At 38.5% G+C, this 26,685-nt stretch overlaps 1 protein-coding gene across 5 annotated transcripts; it reads right to left on the bottom strand.

Moving 5' to 3' along the window:
• Positions 1-29: 29 nt before the first annotated feature.
• On the bottom strand, positions 30-24,981 carry PSEN1 (presenilin 1). 5 transcript variants are annotated; one of them, XM_071558260.1, is made up of 12 exons: positions 24,813-24,883; positions 22,495-22,638; positions 20,665-20,703; positions 17,765-18,021; positions 16,279-16,420; positions 12,652-12,719; positions 10,843-11,063; positions 8,875-8,973; positions 7,514-7,600; positions 6,555-6,728; positions 4,520-4,638; positions 30-4,210 (listed from the first exon to the last, which is right to left on the bottom strand). In XM_071558260.1, the coding sequence occupies exons 2-12, from the start codon at positions 22,576-22,578 to the stop codon at positions 4,055-4,057; spliced, it is 1,446 nt and encodes a 481-aa protein (XP_071414361.1). In that variant the 5' UTR covers positions 22,579-22,638; positions 24,813-24,883; the 3' UTR covers positions 30-4,054. The 5 variants fall into 5 exon arrangements, with proteins under 5 accessions (XP_071414361.1, XP_071414359.1, XP_071414357.1 ...); XM_071558258.1 differs by lacking the exons at positions 20,665-20,703; positions 24,813-24,883 and adding an exon at positions 24,903-24,981; XM_071558256.1 differs by lacking the exon at positions 20,665-20,703.
• Positions 24,982-26,685: the final 1,704 nt, after the last annotated feature.

The following is a 26,685-nucleotide window of genomic DNA, read 5'->3' as shown; positions in this document are numbered from 1 at the left end:
TTAAAATAATGTAGTAAAGGCAACTGAGCCAGGATCCATGCAACTTTTATTTTAATGATTAGACAAATACAGGAAAATTTGCAATAATCTATAAAAACCATATCTTACCTAGAACCGGAAAGGTATTTAAAAAACATTCACATTCAATTCAGGTTATGTACAAACCAGTGTCTGTAAAAAACAAAACAGCAAATACTTTGAATGTAAAAGAATTCCATTCGAGTTCATGTTTCAACATTTCCAAGGACCAAGTTACCACTGAGATGCAATCACAGCGTAGACATGTTCCACAGTCTACTAAACTTGTGTCAACAGCATTGCCAAAACTAATTTTTAAAATAAAGCGTTTTGTTAAGTTTTGTTGTACAGTACCATCCAACCAAAATTTACTTCTGCATATTTAATCCTTGACTGCACTAATGGCAGAAGAGTTGTCATCTACAGGTCCAGAGTACATATATCTGTGTCTCCATAGGTACAGATATATATCTATATATCCAAGAAGCACCAGTCTCCTACGCCTCAAATAGCCTGCATTTGCTTTGTACATTGAGGAGATCAGCCATTTTTAGTGGAGCACAGCCCTTGGTTATTTGGCTCAAAGAGGTCACCATCTACCCAGCCAGAACTATCCTGAATGTGCTGCAGTATCACACGCTTACACCTTCAAGATGCACCTCACGTAGATGACACTGAACTTGAGTGTGACCACAAAAGCCATGCATAGTTTTGACAGCATACACTTTGCTGTAAGACCAGCTTCCATGAATAGTCTTTACTTTGCCCTGGATTAACTACCCCAATGAAAGAAAAAAAAATTTAAAAAAGGGAAATGGAAGTGCCTGGATTTTAGGCAAATCTGTAATTTGTTATTATGTTTTCTCATTTATATATTTATTAGATGCTCAGCCAGAGGAGGAAACTTATCATTGATGTAAACAGAAAGGGGAGCAAAAGTTACCGGGACACCCAGTTTCAAAGCATAAACACTGAAAAGAGTCACACAACAGTTACCATCAATCTGCTTGAGCACAAAGGAGATGAATCCAGCTACTAGGGTTACACAATAGTTCTTTCAGAGCTACAATCTAATGTGCTGCCATTAACACATTAACTTAATAATAACGAAAACGCTCTCAAAAGTGCACAGTACTTATCAGAAGGCTTTCAGTTACAGCAATCTAAGAAAGATGAATCATGATCTCAAATTAGATCCGTGTTTCAAGACAAAGGAGGGCAATGTGACACAACCTTCACACTTGTGTAGTAACAACTGAAATGCAAACGAAAACTGTCAACTGGACCTTATATGGGCCCAAGTACTGAGATAATCTTCAGCTGCAAGATCTCATTTCAAACATAAGCTACCATGACTAGGTCTAAGAGGGCAGATTGAAAAAATGTAATCTGGTTTTTGAAGTTGGACTAAGACCTGGTAATAAGCAGTGTACTTTGACATACAGTTGTCTAGGCTTGAAAGGTAATTTCCCTTCTGAATTTACTTCGAGATTCAAACGCAAATTTGAACAGTATCTGTGAATACAAATTTTATAGTCTCCACCACTGCAACTCTACACTAGCTTGGAAATTAAAACTGCAGGATAAGAGAAGCAGCTCTGGGGAGTTGAAGACTGGCAATTTAGTGTTCGAGGGTTCTGAGCTCTTCCTTGGGTTGTACATCTAACACTCAGTCAAATATGTGAGAAGGCTTTTGTGCATTTCTATAGATTCCAAAGCAACTCTTAATGGAGCCAGTGCTCCCATGGTGCAGACTGAAGTCAAAATAGAAACACAAGAGATGACTGCTGCATTTACAACAACCCTTAACTGAGAGCTGGCTCAGATACGCAACAAAACACCAGCGATACCAACTCTTAGCAAACCTGTTCTAAACAATGAAACTACAGCTGGGATGCCCAATAAAACACACAAGGGAATTTTCTTAGATACAATGCTCAGGAAAGGGACAAGTTACAACGGTATACAACCAACTCAAAGCATTGTTAAAAAAAACCAAACACAAAAAGCAAACAAAAAAAGACAAAAAATCCCAACCAACCAACCTGTTTTAAGTTAGACTTCATTGCAGTAAAATATGGAACAGTGATATAAGCTAGAAAACACAAGCAAGTTTGACTTGAAAAGTCACTGTAAGCAATTATGATATGGTTAGTTTATTAATGCTAGCCACAAAAAAATCAACACACAAATGAGATGAATAAAGGTACTTTCGATAAGACAAGACAATGTATTTTATGAAAATGTAAATGCTAACACTATGGTTAGCAAGTCTTACTGGAAAAAAGACATAGATTACCAAGGACAATCAAAGAAAGCCTTTCTTGGTTTTAAAGCAGATTTACACACCACAGCCTTTCTTCCTTTATTTGGGCAATGGTTGGTGAGCATTTTTGATGTTTCAGTCCTTTGAATGTATAAGCACTGAAACAAAACCACAGGAAAAAAGGTAAAAGGAGCTAGTGTCAGGATTTTGACAGGTTCAATGTGGCAAGGACTCCAGTATCAAGATGCAAGTAAAATGGGATGCCCATCCACTCCCTATGCTTCCCAAGGAAAAAAATTATTTGTACAGAGTAAGAGTCTATGGTAAAACCAACTTATCTCACACAAGTCTCATTTCCAAGCAATTATTCATAAACAAGTTCTTTCAAATGAAGAAGAAAACAGAGTTTAGCAGTTTTACAGTCTGAGTGGATTCTTTTTGTAAGAAGTTCAAAATCTCCCATCTTCTTTTTCGTGATACTGAATTGTCTGTCATTTCTCCAATCTTCAGTTCCTCATGGGAGAGGTAATTAAAGTGAAGAGGGTCATAAATTTTGCTCCTTGGTAACATAAGCAATGTCTCCCTAACTTAAGCATCCTCACCATAAAGATACTTCACCAAAAGAAATCCCTGCCCAGCCTGAGGTGTTAAGACAGGTGAGTGACCAATACTTCAAGTCAACAGAACTTGAAAGCACATTTTTGATGATGAAGAATTTCAGAGATGCATTAGAAGTGCTTTTAATAACACTTTCATCTGTAGATCTGACAAGCTGAACTTTATCTGGGACTGCTGCAAATGTCTACTTATTTCATAAGAATTTCAACAGAAGGAATATACAACAACAACAACAACGCAGTCTGTGCTGGTAGTGACTGTTTTCAAACGCAGGGTTTTAAATGGTGTTCTAGCAAATGATTTGCAAGAGTACAAAGAATAAGTCCTGAAAATGCTTTTCAATGTAGTTTATTAACTTTTTAGAATTCAAGATCCAAATTAGGACTTTATGATCCTCTAATGCCAAATAATTCAGTCAAGTCTAAGCAGCTACATAAAGTGGAGCAGGTGTACAGAAGGTACACTCCATGCTTGAGGATACAAAGTATTAAAACTGAGAAGAGGCTCTAGTTCCATTGTGGAAAAAAAATAATTAAATTTACTAAACCAAACACACCCAGGCACAGAGGCTATGAAATTATGGAGCAGTCTTAGAGTGACAGTACTTTCTCCCTTTGTCAAATTGCTACAAAGTCCTTTCTTGTTACACAAAGCAGAGTCAGGACTCAACTGTCAAAATATCAGTGCTGAACAAGTCCAGATTGGGTTCTCTCTCTTCAAACAGCTACAGGGACAAGTTCCATGTCATTTGTCAGCTTCCTCTGTTAACATCAAGGAAGTCCTGAGCACCCTTAATGCTGTGGAAACAATCATCCGGCGGTAAGAGATCACATTGCTGGTGGAAGCATTAGCAATTTTCACACAGGTAATCCTTACCAGAGATATGTGTATCAGAGAAGCTCTGATATAATCGAACCTGGTTTAGACTGGCCATCTGGAAGAAGCCACTTTCACACAGGAAAATTTGTATGGTGCCCAGTGCAGCAGTTGTCTCAGGAAAAAAAGAAAAATAAAAACCACCATCGGAAGAAGTTGTAATGATTCAGGCTTGGAATCTTGAGTAATTAACTTCAGTTTCACTTGAGAACTGAGGGAAAAACATTTTTCCTTTTTCCAGATCTGCTACAAATACTCATTTCAGCATCAAGTCTGCTAGATGTAAAACTGATGGAATGCTAGCTGGTCCATAAAAGGTTGTACCAGGTTATCTGTAGCAAAGTAAAAAACTAGCCCAAAGGTTATGGAGATGGGAAGAGCTGGTAAGGCCTTCTTAAAGATGGCAAGAAGCAGAAGTGTAAGGCACAGACCCTGAGGGGAAGGGAAAAAAAATAAAACAAAACAAAAAACACGGAAAAATTAGGGAACTCTGACAAGCAAAAGATTATATACACATATATATATATAAACATTAGTCCCTCAGAAATAAAATATACAGTTTATGCCTTCCTAAACTAAAGGTTTAAGTGACAGATGCACAGCCAATGAAAATCACAGCTAAAGTTCTCATCAGTTTTCAGTCTGGCCACCCAATAAACAAAGATGAAGATAAAATGTAGCAGTTTTGACTTTGTCCCTGATGAACAACAGAAACTATTCCCATTATAATGTTATACTCACAATTAATATGGCTACAAAACACGCTAAAGTTGTATTCCAGTCCCCACTTGCTGTAGCAGAGGCTTTGCCAACAAGGACACTGTAGAAAATGAAGTCTCCTAAACCAAGCTTTACTCCTCCTGCAAAGTGAACACACAGCAGTATTAAGTATCAGTCTGCAAATATTACACATCAGTAACTGTCACAAAACAATACAGATTTACATTAACTACTAAGAAGACTCGCTAAAATAACATTTTCAAAATTAGTACCACTCCTGAATCAAGAAATAAACTCCTGTGAAACAAGATGGCTTAGAAACACTACTTTACTCAATTAATTCATCCTATAATTAGAATTTTCCAATATTCCTAGTCTCCTGAACATATAAATGTAACATATACAAACTCAGATATTTGTAATTGTATTTGTGGAGGGGTGCCCACTTTCCATTATCTTGTCAAATTCAACAGAATAATGAAGTGGAATTCCTCTGAGCTGGATGAGGGAGAGAGGAAAAACAAATAAATCCCTTACAGATGATGTTTAATTGGCCAGTTAGAAATCCATACACAGCAAAATATTCCACTGCCTTCCCATTTTTCCTATAGAATTCTTAAGAAGGTAGTTCTTTAAAGCACTTGTGTGTTAATTACATGTAACAGAGGGAAAACCTCAACACACTTAGTCCAAGATGCGAGGTTTAGGAAAATTCATGAGTTAATGTCTTATTCTTTTAAATAGTAATTACCACCTTATCAATAATTCTGGAAGCAAAATATTCCACTATTTCTGGAAGCACTATAAAATTTCCTGAATGCCAGTTCACTGTCTACGCTTTTAGTACAAGATATTAACTAAGAAAGGCCAACATCAGGTAGCTATTTTTGTTGGGTGTCCTAGTTCAGCAGGAGGGACCAGCTAACCCTGTGTGGGGTGATCAAAGCTGTGTATTCTACCCCCTCTATTCATTCCCCAAGGACAATGGGCCATTAGCAGCAGCTGCCCAGGGAGCCATTATCACCTTCACACCCAGCCTGAGGGGGTGTGGCTCCTAATGGGCCATCAACAGTTCAACAGTACCCCCTGGCTCCCAGAGTTAATCACCCACCGTGTGAGTCCCCGCCCAGGGGGAGGGACTGCGTGCTCCCTGAGGGTACATAAGTGGTGGGTAAGAAGACCTCAGGAACTTCTCGTTGGATCCAGAGGAGCAGCAGGACCTCGACAGGAGGAGATCACCGCTCTTGCCCAGACCACAGCCCTTGCCTGCACCAACAGGTTTTTCATTTCCTTTTGCTTGGGACTTGGGGGAGCCACAGGGGGTCTCAGCACAAGGGCAAACAAACCCCCTTGGGTTTGTGCCCCAGGACACTGGGTTATACTGCTGGGTTTTTGTGAGTTGAAAGCAATTTCCCTTTTGTGTTAGTGTATTTATTGTAATTTTATTAATAAATTTTAGCTCTGACTTATAATCTCTCTCATGGTGAGTTCATTTCCCCTGCTGATTCGCCTTTAAACCAGCACAGTTAGGCCTATTGATTATTTTGGCATACTACAGTCCAGCCCAAAACTCACTTTAGAGTTCCAGGAGGAACTCAGAACATCAGAAGAGAGGTGTATGGCTTGGTGGATCATTGGGGGGGAAAAAAGGAAAAAGAATGAATAAAAGGAAAATGGCAACGCTACTCTCTTTCAACAGGCCTCCAATAACTGTCTAGAGCATTGCATTCATGAAAAGCTCTTAAGCACTAAAACACACCTGAACTGCTGAAACATTGCTTTCTATAGAATGTTTGATCTTGAGGCAAAAAAAATAGGCTTATGACTGCATTTACAGAGCCTATAATACAAAAGAGGTGATGCACAGCAAAACACTTCATGGAAAAGACAGAAGCTAATGCAACTGCCTGTGTAACAGTCTGAGAACTGCTCATGCTACTAAAGTTTTGAACCTGTGCATTGAACTAAAGAGCAATTTGGCTAATGCAGAGAGGATGACTAAGACAGACTAAATCCAGATTTAGTAAGTTTTTCAGACACAGTATTCCACACTCACGTTCCTCAGGGTCTTCACTTGTTTGAGAGTTGCTGGGCAGAGCCTGAACAGCAGCACGTGATTCAGGTGTTGATTCGATGGGTCCTATTCTATTGTCTCTTTGTTGCTGCCATTCCTGACTAAAACCACCATCATCTGCTTCAGCATCTTCATTCTGGGTCTGGCTTGCCGGAGCTCAAAGGAAGAAAGGCATTTAAGACTCCCTCCAAAAATGTGCTTTCTAAAACATGAAAATCTCTCAACATGTAAGATCATAGAAGAATGAGGAAAAAAGAGGCATGCCATAATATTTAGCAACATCCAGCACTGATACACACAATCATAAAACATTCTCACTTAGGATTTAACACTTATTTAAACAATCAGGAGTCAATGTGCACTCTGCAGTCACAGCATTTACATGTTGCACTCAAGTCCTAGTATTCTGTGGTGACCTAACTTAAAGACCACAATTTAAAGAATAAACTCTCATCTAATATTTCACTAGCTTCTTTAGTCAACAGATAGCTTAATTTTCCCATAAAATACAAAAGTTGACCGAAAGTTACGTAGATGTAGATTCCCTCAAGCATGTTCAGTTTACAAACTCTACTCTAAGGGCACACATAAATAAATAAACCCCATGTTTTTAAACACTTTTCTGTTTAATACAAATATAAATGAGTTAGTATTATACTGTATCTTCCCAATATGACAAAAACTTAAGCTCCATCAATAATCGTCTATTGGGAGTAACTCCAACACCAACACCATGGATCTGGAAAAATGAATGCAAGAATATTAACTGCACAGTATGTAAGCAATTTCTAAAGTCTGGACAGATTCATCACTCCTAATTAGGCCTCCATGCTTTCACTCTTCTATAGCAACCAGGACACGTAAGAAACTAAAGACAAGTATGCATAAATAACTATTCCAATAAAGTGACAACTGTAAAGGCTTGTCAAATTAAAACTCACCTTGTTTCTCGTAAGTGGAGTTTTTGGGACCTTTCCGTTGGGCTTCTGGATCTTCCTCAGCCATGTTCACTAGCCATATCATTGTTGCTGTTAAAAAAAAAAGACAAAACACAACCACATAGCTAATAATATTTTCAGATGTATGCAGTTCTGAGATGGAATGGATTGATGTTAACACTTTCTCATTTTTTGTGGGTTTTTTTGATACAACTACCTTTTCCAACAGGCAATTTTACTCTCATTAAAGCACAGTAATATCTAGGACACAGCCAGTACCAGCTACAACACACGTTTAGAGAACTCGGTGAAAAAAATTTTATTCCCACTAGGTCTTGAAAAAAATGGCAATAGCTGTTGCCAGAGAAATTACTTTTATATATGAGGCTCACTGAAAATCTCAATCAACAATTCCTTTACTTTTTTTTCATTAATCAGTTCTTTTATCTGCAAGTAAAAATGCCTGTTAACACTGGAATTGAATTATGTTAATTGAGAAGCAGCATCTGCATCAAAGTTAATTGCTCTCTGCCTCCATCATCACAAAATATTCTCCAATCTGGAGGTAACAAAATGTTGTGACACTCAAATGGTGTACTTTAACTGAGGTTTGTGGTTTCTCAGCGTTATTCTGTTGTGAGAGGAAAGGCTAACAGGCAGCTATGCACACTGTAAGTTAAACACAGCAAGAGTGACAGATGAGGAAACCTCTCTCCTTTCTCCACTGTGAGCTCTCCTTGAAGGAGCCAGTCTACACCACATTTCCTGTTCCAAACACAGGCCTGTCTGGAGCACCAGTAGCGTAATGACTTATGATTAGCCTATTCCACTGTTATCCATAGGATTACACCTAGCAACATGGAACTTCAAACAGTGGAATTATGTGCTAATTGATACACAGGTCATAACAGCTTGTTGAATCAGTAAGTTATTTTTCACAGTTGCAGGGAGAAACAACATATCAAAAAAAAACAATCCCTGGAGGAAACAGATCCCGTAAACAAATCTCTTCCTAGAAATTTCCCACATTCAGTAGGGTAATACACAGGTTATTTACATATTGAAACACGGTAATATTTTCTGAAAACAAGTATTCCCTTTGAATAGGCTTAATTCACAGCTTAGTGACATGTTACTTTGTCCAAAACAAGATCTGTTACAATTTTCCATGTTTGTATTTTGTAACATCTTGGCCAAATGATGTTCCACATTTCTGAGTCAAGGGTGAAAGGAAAACTGAGGCCTAGGTGAACAGACCAAAAATTCCAGCTGAAAAACATCTTATGAAAACACAGAAAAATGAGAAAATCACTTCAGCTAAATGGGTGATTGCAAGTTTAAAGAATTTAACAAAACATACTTACAGGAGTAAATAAGTGCTGGAAAGAGAGTTTCATTTCTCTCCTGAGCTGTCTCAACTAGCATACGAAGAGGACCTTTAGGGCATAGGACAGCAACCAAATCTGAAAGGAAGAATGAACAGACCTTACGTCACTGCAGACATACCTAAAATGAATTTTTTTTTCTGTAACACTTGCAGAGACTTAAAATAAAATGCACCCTGGACACAGGCTTCCAAGACAGCCACTGGCCACAATCTTGTATACTACAGGAATACTTTTCAATATTCTCAGTTATACAACCTATTTCTTGTATTACTGTAATACGTATACAAATTTTAAAATGTAATATTTCTCACTTAAGATATTAACTGCATATGTGTCTGTGTGTGTCTGTTGACTTGCAAGCAATTCAAGAAAGCTACTGTTCAACTAACTTCTTGGAAATATCCAAACTTGCTTTCTACTATCAAAGCTTTTCATAACTTAAGTTTAATGCTAAAACAAATTCTAAGAGAACAGGCGAGGCCTACATAACTTCTATGAAGTAGTCATATTTAGACAGAGCTCTAACATTGCTACTAACTTTTGCAGTTGTCCCCTCATCATGTGTCTTTAAAATAATTTGAAACCTAATCTGACACCAAAAGAAAGAGTTTACTCATCAGGAGTTGTATGTTGTACAGAGTAGGCCTTCTGCACCTGAGCTACTGCTGGCTCTACTGCTGGCCCCACTCAAGTAAAGAATTCTTGGTGTGGAGTTACAGGCTTTGAAACCTATATTCCTTTACTCAAAACAACTGCACTATAGTCTTGGAAGTTTATCTTAAAAGTAATTTTGTTTTGTGGTCAAAGAATAAAGGCTGAATGCTTGGAATACTCAGATTTGTTTCAGTCATACAAAGGGTAGAAGTCAGGAGGGGAGGATGGGAAGGTTTTCTTAATGTGCCTTGTGATCCATGAGCATACACACAAGGGACAACTTCCCTCCATCTGAAGAAAGAGGACACTTAAGGAAAACACTGACATATCAGAGCTAACCAAATCTTATTAACCCCTGCACTTACAACTGCCCAGATTCTCAGTATTTATCATTATCAGTGACTTGGAGAGTACACATCCATCACATTTACATGCTTCCAAAAAATGCAAATTATGAGCCTGTCTTTACTTATCTGTAATGTTTTAGTTATGTCTAAGTAGCTGAATTTTAGTCTTGCCTGAGAATTAATCAGTATTTGGGATACAGTGATCTTCTTACCAAAATCGTCCAGTGCCCCCTACAGCTTCATGAAAAAACTACATCTAGTTTTTGATGGCTTTTTTCAGACATCATTCTGAAAAAGCATAGTATGTGATAATTCTAAAAATTTTCTTTTATTAAAAAAAAAGCCATGGAAACAGGTCTCACAACTATATCCTTCTAAATGCAAAATGACTTTGAGCAATCCAAACTGCACTTAATCCTTCCTTGCTTCCTTCTCATTATATTATCAGGCATGGATTAGGTGGTTGTTTCTACATCCAGAAATTGGAGCAATTTGTAGGTTGGGTAGATCTACAGTTGTATGGGACTGTACACAAACAACAAGCTCCTAAATTCTGAATGCACAAGAGTTTCCAAGGATTCTTGGGGAAAATGAGAAGCTGAAAGTTCACCCCCTTCATAAAAAAGAGATCAGAATAGCAACATGGGTCTCATCTCCTCTGCTTTTGAATTACTTCAATTCTCCTCTCTGAAGAATCTGAGTCCAGAAAACATGCAGAAAGATGGTATCATACAGTCACACAAAGCCCTCAGCTGAAGGAATCTGACCTCAGTTTAGATCATGATCTTATTTCTGAAGTCTGTAATCATCCTATCTGCTACTTTGAAGGATACCCACACGCACACTTTCTCTTTTTTTAAGGTCTAGTCAGACAAGTGGGAAAGTTATGGAATAGAAGACATTCCTGCCATAGTACCTGTTACTGCCTTGCCCCAAAACTTACCATACACTGAAATGACCGCCAGGATAAGCCATGCAGTCCATTCAGGAAGGTACTTAATGAACACCAAGGCCATGAGAGCACTTATCATAATGAGATATGCCTGTTGGAGCCGAAGGGGACCCTTCCAATGAATACAAATCATTCCCACAACACCGAAGTTCCAGATCATAAGCGCCACAGTAATGTAGTCCATGGCAACATTGTAAGTCTTAAAAACCTCACTAAAAGGAAAAAGGAAAATAACATGGATTGCATTTGCTTAAAACAATAAAAAAATTACAGATGCAAGCTTCAGAATATATTTTTAAAAATTTTCTGATACAAGGCAGTGGCACAAATGTAAAATTCTCCGTCCAAATAGTACTTAACTATTCTTCACAATGGGAATAATTTTACCACTGTTTGCTTCACACCACCTCTCACTTTTCTGAAAATTTTCTTTAATGTTCTATTTCCTTCTCAGTCAAATCAGAAACTGATGGGAAAGGACATTACTGCAAAATCTGCCATTTTCATTACACTCATAATTTTTAAAAATCAGAATAATCAGAACTTGTGAGGTTAAAATGGATATTTAAAGGCATGCAAACAGATCTCTCTCTGCTTATGGGCTGCATGGAGAACGTTTTTCTAACTTCAAAGTAGGTATATATGGTTATTCTATTTTAGTCTTCACCACAAAGCAAAAAGCTTTATTTTCAGATGAGTCATGTCACTGTCACATCAAATCCTAAAAACTAAGATCCTCAATAAGAAAAACCAAAATAGACAAATATGTTGTCACCAAGTCACAGGTGACTTCACTGACCCAGGGAAGAAATGATTGTGATGGCTTTTTGCAGACTTTGCTGCTACCAATCCATCAAGCCACTAAGGACCCTATAATTTGCATGACACTTTCCTCCGGGAAATTTGTCTTCTGTAGCTGTCAGTTGACCTTTGAGATGTACAGTGTTAACAGGATGTTCCTTACTGTCATCATGTATAATTGGTCTACAGACTGCCCCCCCAGTCACTGAACTTCTACAAAAGGAAGCCAGCACTGCTGTCAGGCAGCAGGGACAGATGAAGGCATTGCCTTGTATTGTTAATTAAGTCATTGTTAAGGTTAAAGACACTACTGACCAAAAAAGGCATCAGAGATCACTTTTGGCAAAAATCAGTGACTGAAGGAACAGCATTTTCTCCTCTCAAAGACCAAAGTAAATAAGCTTCTTCAGATAGAAGTGTATTTATCATCAAGTGATACAAAAATATACACAGTAAATAATTTCATGACATAACTAGCTACAAACCCTGATCAGGTTGCTCATTTTAGACAATACCAAATACCATGGACAACTCTTCTTGATGTCTGAACAAAGGCCAGCTTCCAGATTTGAAAAGCACTGAATATATTTTGGTGAGATAGTAGATTCTTTTCAGCTGACTCCTTTCCACTCCTCTCTTCGCATGTACAGCCTTGGCATATACAGCCCAGCATCAATGCCATTATGTAGACAACAGCCTTTGAGTCCTAAGTCTATGAAAAATTAAGTTACCAGAAGACATGCCAGCAGAATAAGCAACTCCTTGCAAGATAGCTCTTCTGGTGATCCATGTGACTGACACCTTCTGTACAATATCAGGTGCACTGTAAACCCACAAAATACCACTCTGTGTACTCTATCAATCTACAAAAAACTAAAGAATTTATTGCAGTGGCTTACTCACTATCATTCTTCTTAAGATTCAAGGCCTAGTTCTAGACTAAATACATAAATAAGGTGATAAATGAAAAATAGCATACTAATGCTTTAGCTCACTTACCCCAGGTAGATGAATGAGAAAAAGAAAAGCAGCAAAAGAGAAGAAATGATAAGCCAGCCATGGATCACCTAAAAAAGAAGATATCAATACAGATGTTTTTAGACTTGTTACTTTAGTGTCTACTAAAAATGCATTTAAGGTTATTTTCCCTTTTGATTAAAAGAAGATAATGATTTAAGAGATCTCTCTCTTTAGTTGTTGCTATATTCATATTTAGCCTATACACATTTTTGTTTTGCAATTTACACTCAGGAACTTTAAGCGCTCTCTAGTCTTTCAAAAGAGGTTTTTCAGCTCTACTGAAAAACACTACTTGCATATGTTTAGACCATTTTTATACCAGTGGCATTATAACATAGCACAAGTATCCAGAAATAAAACAGATGGAAAACCTGGTTTGTTTTCGTGCTGCTCTGATTCCAAACCATTTTCACAATACAGTTATAGAATGCCGGAACCCAGGTAAAGCTTCAGTGCTTATCATCGATGAATGACTGTGTAAGGATTTCTATACTCTCCATCACTCATTTATACACATAATCCCTAATTTTGATATGAGAGTAGACAGGCATGCCCAACAACTTAATAACGATCAGTTCAGTGTTGTACTGGGCAGAGACACATGAAGATTGAAACCTAGAAATTACAGGCACTTAGAGTTTGCACTGACAAAAGTACATACTACTATTGTGGTATTTACTGTGCAAAATTAAAAAATAAGACTGAAGAGCCCTTTAACTCCAGCAATGTCTGAATTGAGAATGACACATATATCTTCAAAGTCTCAACACAGAATCATGTATATAAAACCTGACCCAGCATTGCAAACAGATACCAAGTCAGAAATAACAATCTAGAAATTAAAAGTTGCATAAGGAATCCTGCTTTGAACAGACATGCTCAGTGGAAAATTAGCTATATATGTACACCAGATCAAAGTATTCAAAAACTGCTAAAAAACTGTGTTCTCCCTTTGTGATCTTCTTCAAGATGTGTAGTAGAATGCATCTTATGCCACAGTTCTTGAAGTAATTTGCAAAACCTAATTTAAAAGGAATCACATCTATGTGATGCAACCAGAACTTTCCAGTAAATTAGGAATCTGGCTATTACAGTTAACAATTTAGAACATATAATAATTTGGTGCATTTAGTCTAATGCTAATTTTTTCATAAGCATTTCTAAAATTCTCAGCAATTTTTGAAACTTGCATTCTCCTCCTTCACACTGTCTTTCAAAACAGGCTAATTCAACCTTCAAGCTAAAAAACCTGTCATTTAAACTTCCTAATCTAATAGGCTGGCTTTTGCTAATGTGTTCTCAAAAAGACTCAAGAATTTCCAATATACACAGTAAAGCACGGTGCCTGTAAAGATGCTGCAGGAAAACTGCCAAAGTATCTGTTTCAGTATGGAAAATTCTAACCACTCATAGCAAGTGGGGAAAGAAACATACAAAAGCTGAAGACTGATATGTCTGAAACAGAACCCAATCTTCCAACAACTGTAAAGCTACTAAGTAGTGACCTACCAAGAGTAATTTTGTCTGTAAAATTAGTTGAAAAAATTTTAAGAAAATGGCAAAGAAAGCTGTCATGACTCTTTATCTGTAGTTCTTCTATTTGTAACATAAGCTCTTAAACTTTCTTATCACTTAATAAAACAAAATGAATAGTAATGTTTCATCCTAAAAATAGTAAAATGCCAAACACCAGCAAACTTACACACACTTTGCACAACTACTGTTAAAAGTACTAACAGAGGTAGTTTCAAGAGTTGATCTAAGATAACCTTTTTACATACAGATGTATGAACCTCATTTACTATAGCATTTTCCAGATCCCCAGCTTCTTTTCATACAAGGGATTTTTCTAAAGTATTTCTTGAAAGTTTTGGTCAGTGTTTTCCTAGCAGGATACCACAACAGGTTTGTTGCCTTCTCATTAAAAAATTTCATTCTTCGTTTGACAGCTTCAACACTAATTGATTGCTGATACAGATTTGGCTTTGCTTGCAATAATGTGAATAAAAACTAAGGATGGACAGATAATGAAGATTAATTAAAATGAGCTACAGCAGTCAGACTTTGGCTAGGCAGACTAAAACAATGAAGAATGCAGAGAATAATAAAATAAATTAAAAAGAAAAAGCTAATCAAATACAATCCCTTTTAAAGATGCTGTTTCTGGTTAGATTTAGGAGCTAGAATTAGGATCATCACATACAAAGCTTGTCACATACAGGACAAACACAGGAAGCTACTGGCAGTAAAGCTGAAGTATTTCCTTTCTTCAAAGGAGTTTCCAGTCAAAAATCTTGTGAAGATAAGCAAATTATCACTACCAGATGAAGACCTTAAGTTCTTTCATTATAAATGCCACTCCCCACAATCTGGACTACATTCTACATACAGAATTGAATATTAAATAGAATTCAATGGACAGGTAACTACATTTTACAGCATTTGGATACAGCAGCCTAGAAATACTCTGTTAGGAAATCTAAAAATAAGTTGATGATTCAATGTAATTAGCACACAATAGCACTACAGGAAATTTCTGGTATCTAATCATTCTAATTTTTTAGCAGAACAACTATTTTTGTAAGGAGAATGTGCTTTGTAGGGTCAAGAAGGAAGCCAGAAATGTGAAAAGCTTAGTAAAAACTAGTCCTTGCCTTCAGCACCTGAGAAGCAAATGGTTACTAAGGAACCTGGCTGAAGCACATTAGCTATTTGACTTCAAAAGAATGAAGAGAAATCGCAGTTTAACAAGAAAACTGTCACTTCAGATTTAACACCACACTGTGATAAAAGAGAAGGCCCATACTTTAAAACTCACTATTCCAACATGTATGCAGATTCAGGCAAAAGTAATTTCCCCAGTCAATCCACAGATACTTTGCAAAGGGGTTTCACCCACAGACACGAAGACCAAAACCATTGTTCCCTCTTGAAAACACAATGAAGTGAAGCAAAGCTTTGAATCCCACTGTCTGTTTCACAGCTACAAAACAGATTCAAGGTTCTGTTTGCATGCTGGGAAATTTTATTAGGCCAAGCGTTGTCAAATGGGTCACTAAGACAAACACAAACCAGGAATTTTCACAGACAGCTCCTGCCAGGTAACTGACATTGTGATTATTCATGCTAAGCCTGGACTCTGCCTAGATTACATCATTATATGATTGCACCCTTTCACAGAAGAGCCTCAGAGTCTCTGTGTTTGCCATATCACCTGGCACATACAGCCATGCACACATTGCACGGATGGGAGACATCTGTACTGGGGACCGGGTGGGCAGAGGGGAGTCCCGGAAAAGCCCCAAAGAGAGTTTAAATTGTAGGACCAGGTTTGTCCTTTGTATTTCTTGACCACAGAAAGATGTCAGCGCCTGAACATGTCAAAAGAATAGAAAGCAGTCACCCTAATTCTAACTGACAAAACAGATGGCAGTGTTAGCACTGGGCCTTTGCCTTGCTTTGTATCAAAGGAAGAGAAGCCACAAAACTGAAACAGTGAATTGAATCACCAGTTCTGCTTTTGCTCACTAATCCTTGATAACCCTTCATGTTGTTCCATTCTCTAAATAGACTGTACTAATCAATAAAACTAGCACAACTACTTACCTTGTAGCATCTGTATTTGTAAAGCACAACCAGGAGTATGGTCATGACAATGATAACGCTGATCATTATGGCCGCGTTGAGAATTGAATTCAGGGCTCTCTGTCCTACTGTCTCTGTCTCTTCTGTGAAAGGAGTGTAGATGCTACAACAACAAAGAGTCAACTGAAGTCACACTGAATGCACAGATATTTCTGATATATGAGGCCAACATCAAACAAAATTGCAGCAATCTTTCGATTCAGAGCTGTAAAAGCTGTTAGAAAACGGCAAGGAAAAATTTGAAAGGTGGCATAGTATCGTATTAGGTGGACTTTAATAAAAAAAAAATTCCTTAGAAGACTTGCCTGTCCTACATTCTTAGATGACTACCATTTCCTGCTTCGTAAAGCAAACGAAGTCCAGAACTGCCCACTCTTTAATATGGCTACCCCCATGCTGTGTGCCATTCCCACTCTCCCATGCCATCACTCATGTGCCAGTCAGAGCAGCTGGAATTTCACCAGCACACCACCTATAGATTCCCATGGAAGGCTCCCCTGTGATATCACATAACAACATATAAACTCAGCTCACTCTTCCCTAAGGAAATACAAATCCCTGTGCGAACTACTTCATTGTGAGAAGGGAAGCCAAGGCAGTAAGAAAACAGTTATCATAAATATAAACTCAAAAAAAAATGTCTTTGATCAACAGCTTTTAAAGTGAAGAAGAACATTGTGTTTTATTGAAACATTTTATGACATGCTTATGTTATACAAACATTTCAAAACCAAACATACTTTGAGCCATTTTGTCTGAAAATTTTTATAGCAGAACATTTAGATTGATTTTTAAGGTCCATTCCAACCCTTTAACATTCTATGCTGTAGTTTCTGACAGGCTCTGTGCTCTTCTTTCATCTCCTTTCTCTCATACCAGCTTCACTATAATTGCCTTTTTTTGTTTAATATTTTACCAAAACCCCCCAAAACTGTACCCAGTCAACTGCCAGGAAAGTTTCTGTAACTGCACCAAAACTGAACCTCGAAAAGCTATATTCCCCTTGCACTTGAATTTATCAAATAACATGGGCAAACCAGAACCTGGCACATCGGTTATTTCATTTAAACTAGTAGTTTTGTTCCTTTTCCAAAACTTTTGTATTCTATCAGAGTACAACTGAAATGGCTTTGGTTTAGGATTGAGTTTATTTTATAAATACCACAGGGCATGATGAAGTATTAAAATAAGGACTAGGATTTGAATCAAGCAGTGACAACCAAGATATTATCCCCACTGATCACCAGACAGACAACCAACCTCAACAGTACCACAAACGTAAGAGTCTGGTTCACAGAAGGAATGAAACAAAACTATCTTTGAGTTGGAGAGGGGGAAAAGAGAGGCAAGAGGGAGTTCTCTGCTTGAATTAGACTCCGGAAGAAATGGAGTTAGTAGAAAATCATCTGAGTCCGCTGAAAAGATATGGGAAAAAATTGATACATACAGCTGTCCATCCTTGCGTGTATAAAAGCTGACAGACTTGATAGTTGCCACAACGACCACCATGCAAAGCGTGACAGGTACAAACAACATAATCACATGTTTTGCTCCATATTTCAGTGTCAGCTCTTCATCTTCGTCTTCATCTTGCTCCACCACTTGCTGAGTATTGTTTTGTGGCTGCCCATTGGTCTCAGACCCAGAACGGTCATTTCGTCTGCGCTCACTGTTATCGTGGCGACGTCTTTCACTGTTGTCATTCTGCAACACACAAGAACCAGTTTCCTCAGCAACTCTCCACAAACATTCTTGTACACTAAGCTAAACATGACCTTGAGGAGGAAACATGTAAGGTAATATTTACTGTCAAGAGCATGTGCCACAGCAGGGACTTAACCAACAGTAATTAATTGCATCACATAGTTATCAAAGAATTGGAGCACAGGATTATGTTAGAAGCATCTACATTAAAAACAACAATTATGAGAAGGGTGACTGCATCTAACAGCCTATGTCATCTTTCCTTTAAACAGAGTTTTAAAGCTGAATAAAGAGAGACAGCTTTTTCCCTTGGTTCAAACTACAGTTGAGACAAGGGTGCATGACAGTAGCATGCCCGTAGCTTGACAAGAATTAACTGTACCAATTCCTAAGAATGATGCCAGACATTTACAATCCCTTCTCCATGAAAGTTCCAAGAAAATGTGACTTTCTTTACTATGTTACTCCCACTACAATATACTAAGTAGAATATATATTAAGATGGAGTCTCATGAGATACTGTGTTCTCACCTTTTTAACAAAAAGAATGACACATAAATGGTGATCAAGCACAAGTAATTCTCAGTCTTTATACTGAGATTTGATCCCAAAGTTTTAGCGTGATGGGTTAAGTGCGTGACACTCTCTCCTTTCCCAAGGATCCTGCTGCTACCTTGCACTGACATTGAAGAAATTCCACCACTTTTGTCAACAAATACCAAAGAACCTCCTACCCTTCCTCATACTGCTACACTAAACATCAAGGGTATAATTCAAACACAAAGGCAAACTTGCAAGGGAAACAAAACCACAAATTAGGAACACCACCTATAAGTAAATGATCAGGCCTGGTGTCACAAATCTTTTGCACCCTCTTCAAGAAGCCCCATGAGGAGGGGACATTCTCCTTTTACATGTTGTGTGCGCATACAGAGAACACAACAGGAGGGTGAGCTATGCTTCACCTCTTCTGGACCACAAAGAAACAAACCCGTTACCAGACACTAAACAAACACTAAATGCAACTAGTCATTTTTTCAGTGTATTACCATGTCCAAAGTCAACGCTGTACTGTTCAAACCCAAGAGGTTTAATAGAAGAGATAAAAGACAAGATTTTTGATTTCTTACAAAATGCATCTCATTTCTTCAGAATTACTTCATCTAAAACAGTTCTGTTTGAGTAAGTGCACTAAAGTAGCATTAGATTAAAATGTACAATGAACTGAAGATACCTTTGGCAATACCTTTAACATATCACTCAGTTTCAGTAAAATTGATCTAGACATAACACAGGGCATTGAAAATAACCTACTGAATTTCTCCTTAAGTATTCTTACTCATGTAGTTTTCTCCTTAAATATGCAGTGTTAAAGTACCTGCTCTCAGTAGCATTTCCAAACCTAACTGCTGACTTGTATCTCACTAATTCACAGCAGTTTTTCGATAAATCAATCATCACTTTGGAGATTCTCTATATAGAATTTTCCCAGCCCCATCCTCAGAAAAGATAAGATCCTAAGTATACACCTAGGAACTCACAGTGGGGTTTTTAAAAGCATTTAAGTGATTAAGGAGCAGAAGTCCCCGGACTTTGAACTGCAAATACTGACACTCCTAAAACCCTGGTTGAAGCATTGCAACTTCAACAACTCATGAAAAATTTCTTTTCATGGAACAGTACAAAATAACAATATACACCAAATGCTTTGCCTTTTTGGTGGCACCCTCAGAATCAAGCTCAGAAGGGTTTCAAGACCTCTACTCTAAGAAAATTTATTTTCTTTTTCAAAAAGGAAATAGAATGTAATACATCCTGAAAAACATCTTGGGTACAATATTATTTCTTACTAAATGAGAGATTTATTATAAATCACTTGACATTTTACATAAAGTCCTCACATACAATTATTGAAAGTCCAACAGAAACGGGAATATGGGAGAATGCAAATAAAGAGATCATGTTTAATTAATCTGAAATGCTGGCTGTAACTGAACCTCTTTCTGTACAGATTATAGACCAAATGTAACATTTTTCACTTTGATAGTAAAATACTCCATTTCTCTCAGTGTACAGCAAGACAACAATAAACTTAACTGTCTAAATAAACTGCCTAAGGTGATCCTAACACTACACTGGAGATGAACAGAACCTTGGAACACAGTAAAGCAGATCCATTATACAGGTTTTTGCACACTTGCTGAATGCTTTGCTCTCTCTTTGCTGTAATAGCGTCTTGCATGAGGGAGCACTTGCTCCATCTCTGGAGCAAAAATATAAAAAATAAAAATCTACGGCATTTGCAGAGCAAACAGAAAGCCAATTTAACAACCTGATTAACTAGCACACTGCTACAAAAAAACTTGCAAAATCAAACATAAAGAGAAAAACTGAAGAAATTAGACGAATATGTGCCATTTTACTCTCTTTACTAGTTAGGAACAAAGTTGCAATCACAAAATGCCTTTACACACTGAAATAGGGTGCATGAAAATAAGAGCAGCATCAAGAGTCATATGAGTTACTCTCTCATTTGCAGTTAAAGCTAGAAAATAAGTTGTCCTTTCAGGCTACTAAAGTGTAGCTAAACGTGACATGCGCGTGCCCCATTGCTTAAAAGAACAAAGTGCACTTATATCCTACCTGATCAGTATTAAACAGAGCAGAGGCCATGGACTCTTGCTGAAGTGGAAGCAAAGGAACAGACTCTTCACTGTCCTCAGACATAGTTAAAAGTGAAAATTCTGAAGCTAAAAAGTCAGTAACACCTGTTGTAATACCGTAAGCAAATGTAAGTTACGAACTACGCGCTTTCAGGTGAATAAACAGTATCAAAAGCAAATGATAGTGGTTTCTTTCGTATCAGTAAAATAGTTAATAGCAAACCCAGACCAATCCCCCTGAACCAAGTGATAAAACCCTAGCATATTTGCTAAGAAGTTTTTAGTTATTGTGTTCAGATTTATACATCAGGAGCAGACCAGCATGCCTGACAGTGGGCACAGACTTCAATTCTCGCATACAACTACTGGCATTTAAAAGCCACCATACAGTGACAGATACTGAAGGCTCTTCATCTGTGACTAGAAGAAGAGATGGCAAATTATAGATCTCAGATTTCACATGCTGACTGTTAGCCACAAAAGCCAGGCATATTGAAGCAGGAAAGGACTTTTGTACATATGTACAAAACCAAAGTAGATGTATATGGGGGACAAAATCATTACAACTAAGTATCAAAACTACAGTTATTTAAACATGGAAAGAAAAAGCACAAGTAGCAGTTATTTATCCGTACAGTCTGTTAGTAAGAAGAAAATAGAACCTATTGCTGCTAAGGAACATCACTAAGTTAACTATAAGGATGGTGAGCCCACAGCTTATTGCTGAGCTCTGCCTTTTTAATATGGCAGAAGAGTTCAATAAAAATTAATCTCTCACCTGTCCAAGAGGAAAACAAACCTTTTTAATTCCCTCTGAAGTAAAAGCAGAAAGGATGCAGTAGGTAAGTTCCCACTTTTTCTGATTTTATTAGCAGTTTCTATAACCAGGAACATCTTAAGGCAGACTGACTTTTTAATTTGAAAATAATTTTTCAAATGTTTTGTATTTTTACTGCTATACCACAATGCTGATCTGACATTAAGACAAGGATTTTTAAAAATTCTACATAAACCGCTGGAGTGTGTAAGAGTTGGATCAGGGATCAGAACATTCTCTTGATTTACTGCCATAAACATGGCTACAAGTGGCCCAGCCTCACTAGAGCAGTTCTGTATCAAAAGGAAACCTGATATGCAAGAGCTGTAGCAGGAACAAAGAACAGAGCATGACAAATCCAAGAGCCTGAGCACCACACCCAGGCAGATCATCTAAACTTGGTCTTACCAAAAAACATACAGCACAATGGCTATAGTTTTAGCAACAGTATGTGCTTAGGTCTTTCAAAGCAATCTTATACAACTTCATGGTGTGAGTTCTCCCCATGCCCCACTCCTCAACACCTCAAGAACTCTGAGAGCACCTTGACAATTATTTACAGTAAGACAAGACAGAGCTGTTCTTCCTGCATAAGAACAGTCCTCCAGTAATAACAACTATACCCACTTCAGGCTCTGTCTAGACTAAAATTAACTCTGCAATTGAGAAACTTGTGAACCAAGCAGACCACAGATAGGTTAGATCAAGAGAGCTCACTAAATCCCCTAAAGGTCAATGTCTGACAGCGTGTACCACCCCATTTCTTTTTCCTGATGGTTTGGTTGCTCCAATACCACTTTAAACTGGGGGAAGTGTTCTCTGTACATAAAAATGAGTTTAGAACAGCAGATACTTTGCAGCATATGTCTTTTGGCACTGCTTATCACCACAACAGCTCAGATACACAAAATTAATCCCAACCAATTAATTGGTTGGGATTAATTAATTAATTGATTTAACTGCTACCAGGCAATAAAATTGTGTGTTACATACGGTGTTGCTGAGGTGGGTATCGGGGAAGTTTTCCGTCAGCTGCCCATGCTGAAACTGGGGTAAATGTGCAGACAGCTCTGTCATTGGGGCAGTCCTCTGGAAATCTCTTATTTCCACACAAAACAGATCTTGCCTCTTAAGATGCTGAAAGAAAGAAGATGTGTAAAATGCATTTAATATGACCAGGTTCATCCTCCCCTCCCTACCCCAATTTTTATAGTTCACATAGAGCATTTTCTACCTAACCATGATACCAAACTTTATTGCATCTACTAAGAGATCATAATAGGTATTTTCCAACACAAAAATAAGAGCCCTCTAGATATTACCAAACTAGTTTGTCAGCCACAGAAATCAGCCAGCAACAAATTAATCATTCAAAGCAGTTCTCCATTTCTGCCTGTGCAATGTGAGCAGAAGTGCACACTTGCCCAGAACACAACTTCCATGGTTTTATCTCAGCAGGGTACAATTGCTCCAAGTTGCTCAGTTTTGTATTGCTGATAAGCTCAGGGGTAATATTCAAGTAAGGATGACTGAGTTACACTTGATCATGTAAAATCTAGATATATCCTTAATACTGTAATGCTGTAAGAGTGACCCAATGCTACACAAGCCAGTATTTCAGCTGAGCCTCAAGAACTAACAACTACATAACCACACCACATGTACCTCCAGCTTTATATGTTCTTCCATAAAAAAGCCAGATGCTGACATTTTCTTATGCAAACATTAATAAACTATGTGCTCCATAAGAAGGAAGGATAAACCAATATAGAGGAAAGAGGAAGTCTGACCTAAGTTTCAGAAAAAAACCCCATGGTTTTAAGAGACAATGAGCAAGCCTAGACAAATCACAGGCTTGGTTTCACAAATAATAAATAACGAATAAACCTCAAGGGTGGAGTGCCAGTCCATCCCTAGTGGCTCTTGCTTCTACCTTGTGCCAACTCCAGCACTCATCAGTCCTCTTTAGAGTAAATTTTACTCACTAAAATGTAAGCAAACAAATCCAGGAAAGGGGAGGACTTTTTTTCTCCTGTTTTAGTGTATCCAGGTAATGTATGACGGGATCTTGAAAAACTCTTACAATGGAGGACATCTCAAAACAAAGCATCTCATTTTGGGCAGCAGCAAGACACAAGTGCTGCAAGGCAGAATCCTTCTTAAAGAGAGACTTAAGCCTATTTGCATACTCACAACATGCAGAAACTGTTTATTTACAAATAAATACAATTCTAACAAGACTAGGGCACAGTGCTTACTAACTTCAGCAGCAAACTTAGTGTAGCTTACACTAAAGAGCCATCAAGAAACAACACCAATTTATCAAGTCTAGGAGAGCATGCAAAGTGTTTGGAAAGACAATGTAGTATTCACTAGAATAGCTCCTTTTCACATTTGCTATTAAAAATAAAGCAGATGTAATTTAAAATATAAAATGCAAGATTGGATGAAAATAAATAAGAATTCCACAATAATAAAAAAGAACTCTTACTTTTAAAGTTTAGCTCTAATTCTTTGGTTGGGCTACAAAACATAAACAATTTTATTTTAAGGCTACTATTGGTTGAAATTTTTAAATAAATCAACACTTTTACGTTAGAAACGTGACTATGAATGAATGAAACCTACAAATGCACTGTGCATAAACAAACCAAAGTTTTCCTTGTTTTACCTGAAAAGGAACTCACCCAAACATTTTTTTCCTAATAAAGTTGTTAATATTAAAATAGCCTGTCTGAAAAAGTTCTTCCTTGCTTCCTTTGGTTCTCCTAGGCCAGAACAACGGGAGTGAAAACTGTCGTTATCATGCGCTAACATTTAGCCGAGTAAGCAGAGGTAACACACATACTAAACAGAGGTAACACTCAAGTAAACACGTCTTTGCTCAGAAGAGAAAGCAAAGCCAGTATCGGTCAGACACAAACACGGCGTTGTTAACCCGTGCTTCTCCTTTCAAATAAGCAGCAAGAAGAGCGCCCGCGGCTATGGGGGCACCCCGCGCTCAGCGCTGCCCGGGCCGGGGCAGCCTCCGCAGCCGCAGGGGCGGCCCGGCCGGCGCGGTCCAGCCCGGGGAGGCCTGAGCGGCACGGGGGGTGCGGGTCAGGCCCGGCCCGGCCCAGCGCAGCCCCACCGACCCCAGCCCCCTCTGGGCGCCCAGGGGAGCGGACAGGGACCCGCCCCGGCCCGGGGCCGTCCGCGGCAGGGCTCGACCAGACACAGGGTCCGCTCCCGGGGGCGCAGCGTGCCCGGCCCGCGGACACCGCGCCTCGCCCGCCCCGCCCGGGCTGACCCGGCCCCGCGGCCACACTGACCTGCCCGGCGCCCCCTCCTCGGGCTCCGCACCGACCCCGCGCCGCCACCCGCCCCGCTCGCTTCCGGCCTGCGCCCCGCCCCGCACACACCTCACTTCCGACGGGCCCAACCCGGCGGGCCCGGCCCCACCGCCCACAGCGCCGCGCCGAGCGGGACCGGACACAGAGCGGGGCCGGACACAGCCCGCGTTCCGGGGGGCGCGCCGGGAGCGGAGGGCGAGCGCTCCGAAACTCCAGCCCAGAGCAGTCGCGCTAAGGAAATCCAGTCTGTCCTGTTTAACTGGTACCAAAGAGGAGTAGTACTGTGACAAAATGCACTTCGCGGTTGTTTTGAATTCAGGTCACGTATATGCTAATAACCCTGTTTTAAAATAGTCCCACAAGAAAGCTTTACGAAGATAACTTGAAGACATAATTACATTTTAAAACAATATTGAAACTTAAAAGTCAACACGGTATCTTTTCAAGAAGGCTTTTAAGTAGATCTGGGACTGGTTCGTGGAAGAAACAACGGCAATTTCAAACTTGAAACTTACCTTGCTATCAATAGTTGAAGCGTAATCCACAATTCCCTTTTAAGTGCATGATCAGCTGGGTGACTAACATATAGAAAACACTATGATGTAGTAAATTCTGAATATAAAAAAGGTAAAATCTCTGAGACTATGTGTAACTCTGCATGTTTAAAACAATGCTGTATTTCAGTATTTGACTAGATGACAGGAAGATCTGTGGTAGAATGAAATGGCACAGACCTATTGCATCTACATGGTTTGAGTAACCACTGTAGTGCAAGTATCAAGTTCCAGGAGGTCACATACATATGAAATGCATTTAAAAGAAGCCATTTTTAGACTGAAAGTGATGTCTAACCATTAACCAAACAAAACTACTTGTAATTTAAAAGGGGGGAAAAACCCAAACACTCAAGTAACCAAACGGGCATACAGCTGTACTAGACTATTTCTATTATTAGTATCAGTTTGACCTGTGATGAAATGTCTATTAAACAATACCTTACACTGCTGTGTTCTAATTTTTAAGTCTGCATCCAATGTTCCTACACAGGATAATGTGTAAAATATGAAAGTGTGATCCAATTGTAATGTAAACCCCAACAACTTCCAGTTTTAAGCGTGTCCAGTTTTCAAAATACTACCCCTGCAAGCAGCTATCTGGCAACTCAGTGTAATAAACACATGAAAGGTCTAATGCTTCCCTCTCAGTAACAGGAAAGGATTAGTATTAAGATGCAGGAGTTCAGTAAGAAACTGAACTGTCTGTTTGGGGCCTTCCCCCTGCCCAGATTCAGAGCTATGATCACCTACTTAAAGTGGTATTTTAGTGCAGGTCCCTGCAGAAGCAGAATGAAGGAAGGAAAGAGCCATGATTAGAAAGACTGAATCAGTATGTGACCAGGTTAAATATTCAAAGAACAAAAAAAGTCTTTTACTAATTAAAGGTAATACAAAAATGCATCATTCTTGGTAATGCATCTTAGTTCTCCTTGTTCTCCATTTCTTTTCAGTGCATATTAATGGGCAAAAATCATGTATTTTGTACTCACATATTTCAAATAGCACAATTATAAGCAGAATAAGGGCATGTGTTGTGTCAAGATGTTAAGCCTTACTCCACAGTAAAATCCAGATCAACACCTAATATATCCAGTTCTGTTGTGTAAATACTGGTATTTTTTCATTACACAGTATGTGGAAGTTTTGAAGTTACTTTCCATCACAGAATGATCATACTATGGCATGATGCACTGAATAGCCAGTGGCAACAGTTTCCTACCGTATTTCATTCTGAGCATCCTCTTGATCTGTGTATTCATCAACATAATGCATAGTGGGTATTAAATCATATATTC

This window comes from Pithys albifrons, chromosome 6 (assembly GCF_047495875.1).
Source record: "Pithys albifrons albifrons isolate INPA30051 chromosome 6, PitAlb_v1, whole genome shotgun sequence".
NCBI lineage: Eukaryota > Metazoa > Chordata > Aves > Passeriformes > Thamnophilidae > Pithys > Pithys albifrons.
This window is presented reverse-complemented; position numbering and strand designations above follow the sequence as displayed.

Excerpts from the sequence above, each read along its gene's own strand:
- PSEN1 (XM_071558260.1), bottom strand. The coding sequence starts at position 22,578 with ATGACAGAGCTGTCTGCACATTTACCCCAGTTTCAGCATGGGCAGCTG. Across the intron at positions 4,639-6,554 it reads AAGTGAAGACCCTGAGGAAC|GAGGAGTAAAGCTTGGTTTA; the intron begins GTGAGTGTGGAA and ends TTCACTTTGCAG. Across the intron at positions 4,211-4,519 it reads GTTTTGTAGCCATATTAATT|GGTCTGTGCCTTACACTTCT; the intron begins GTGAGTATAACA and ends CCTTCCCCTCAG.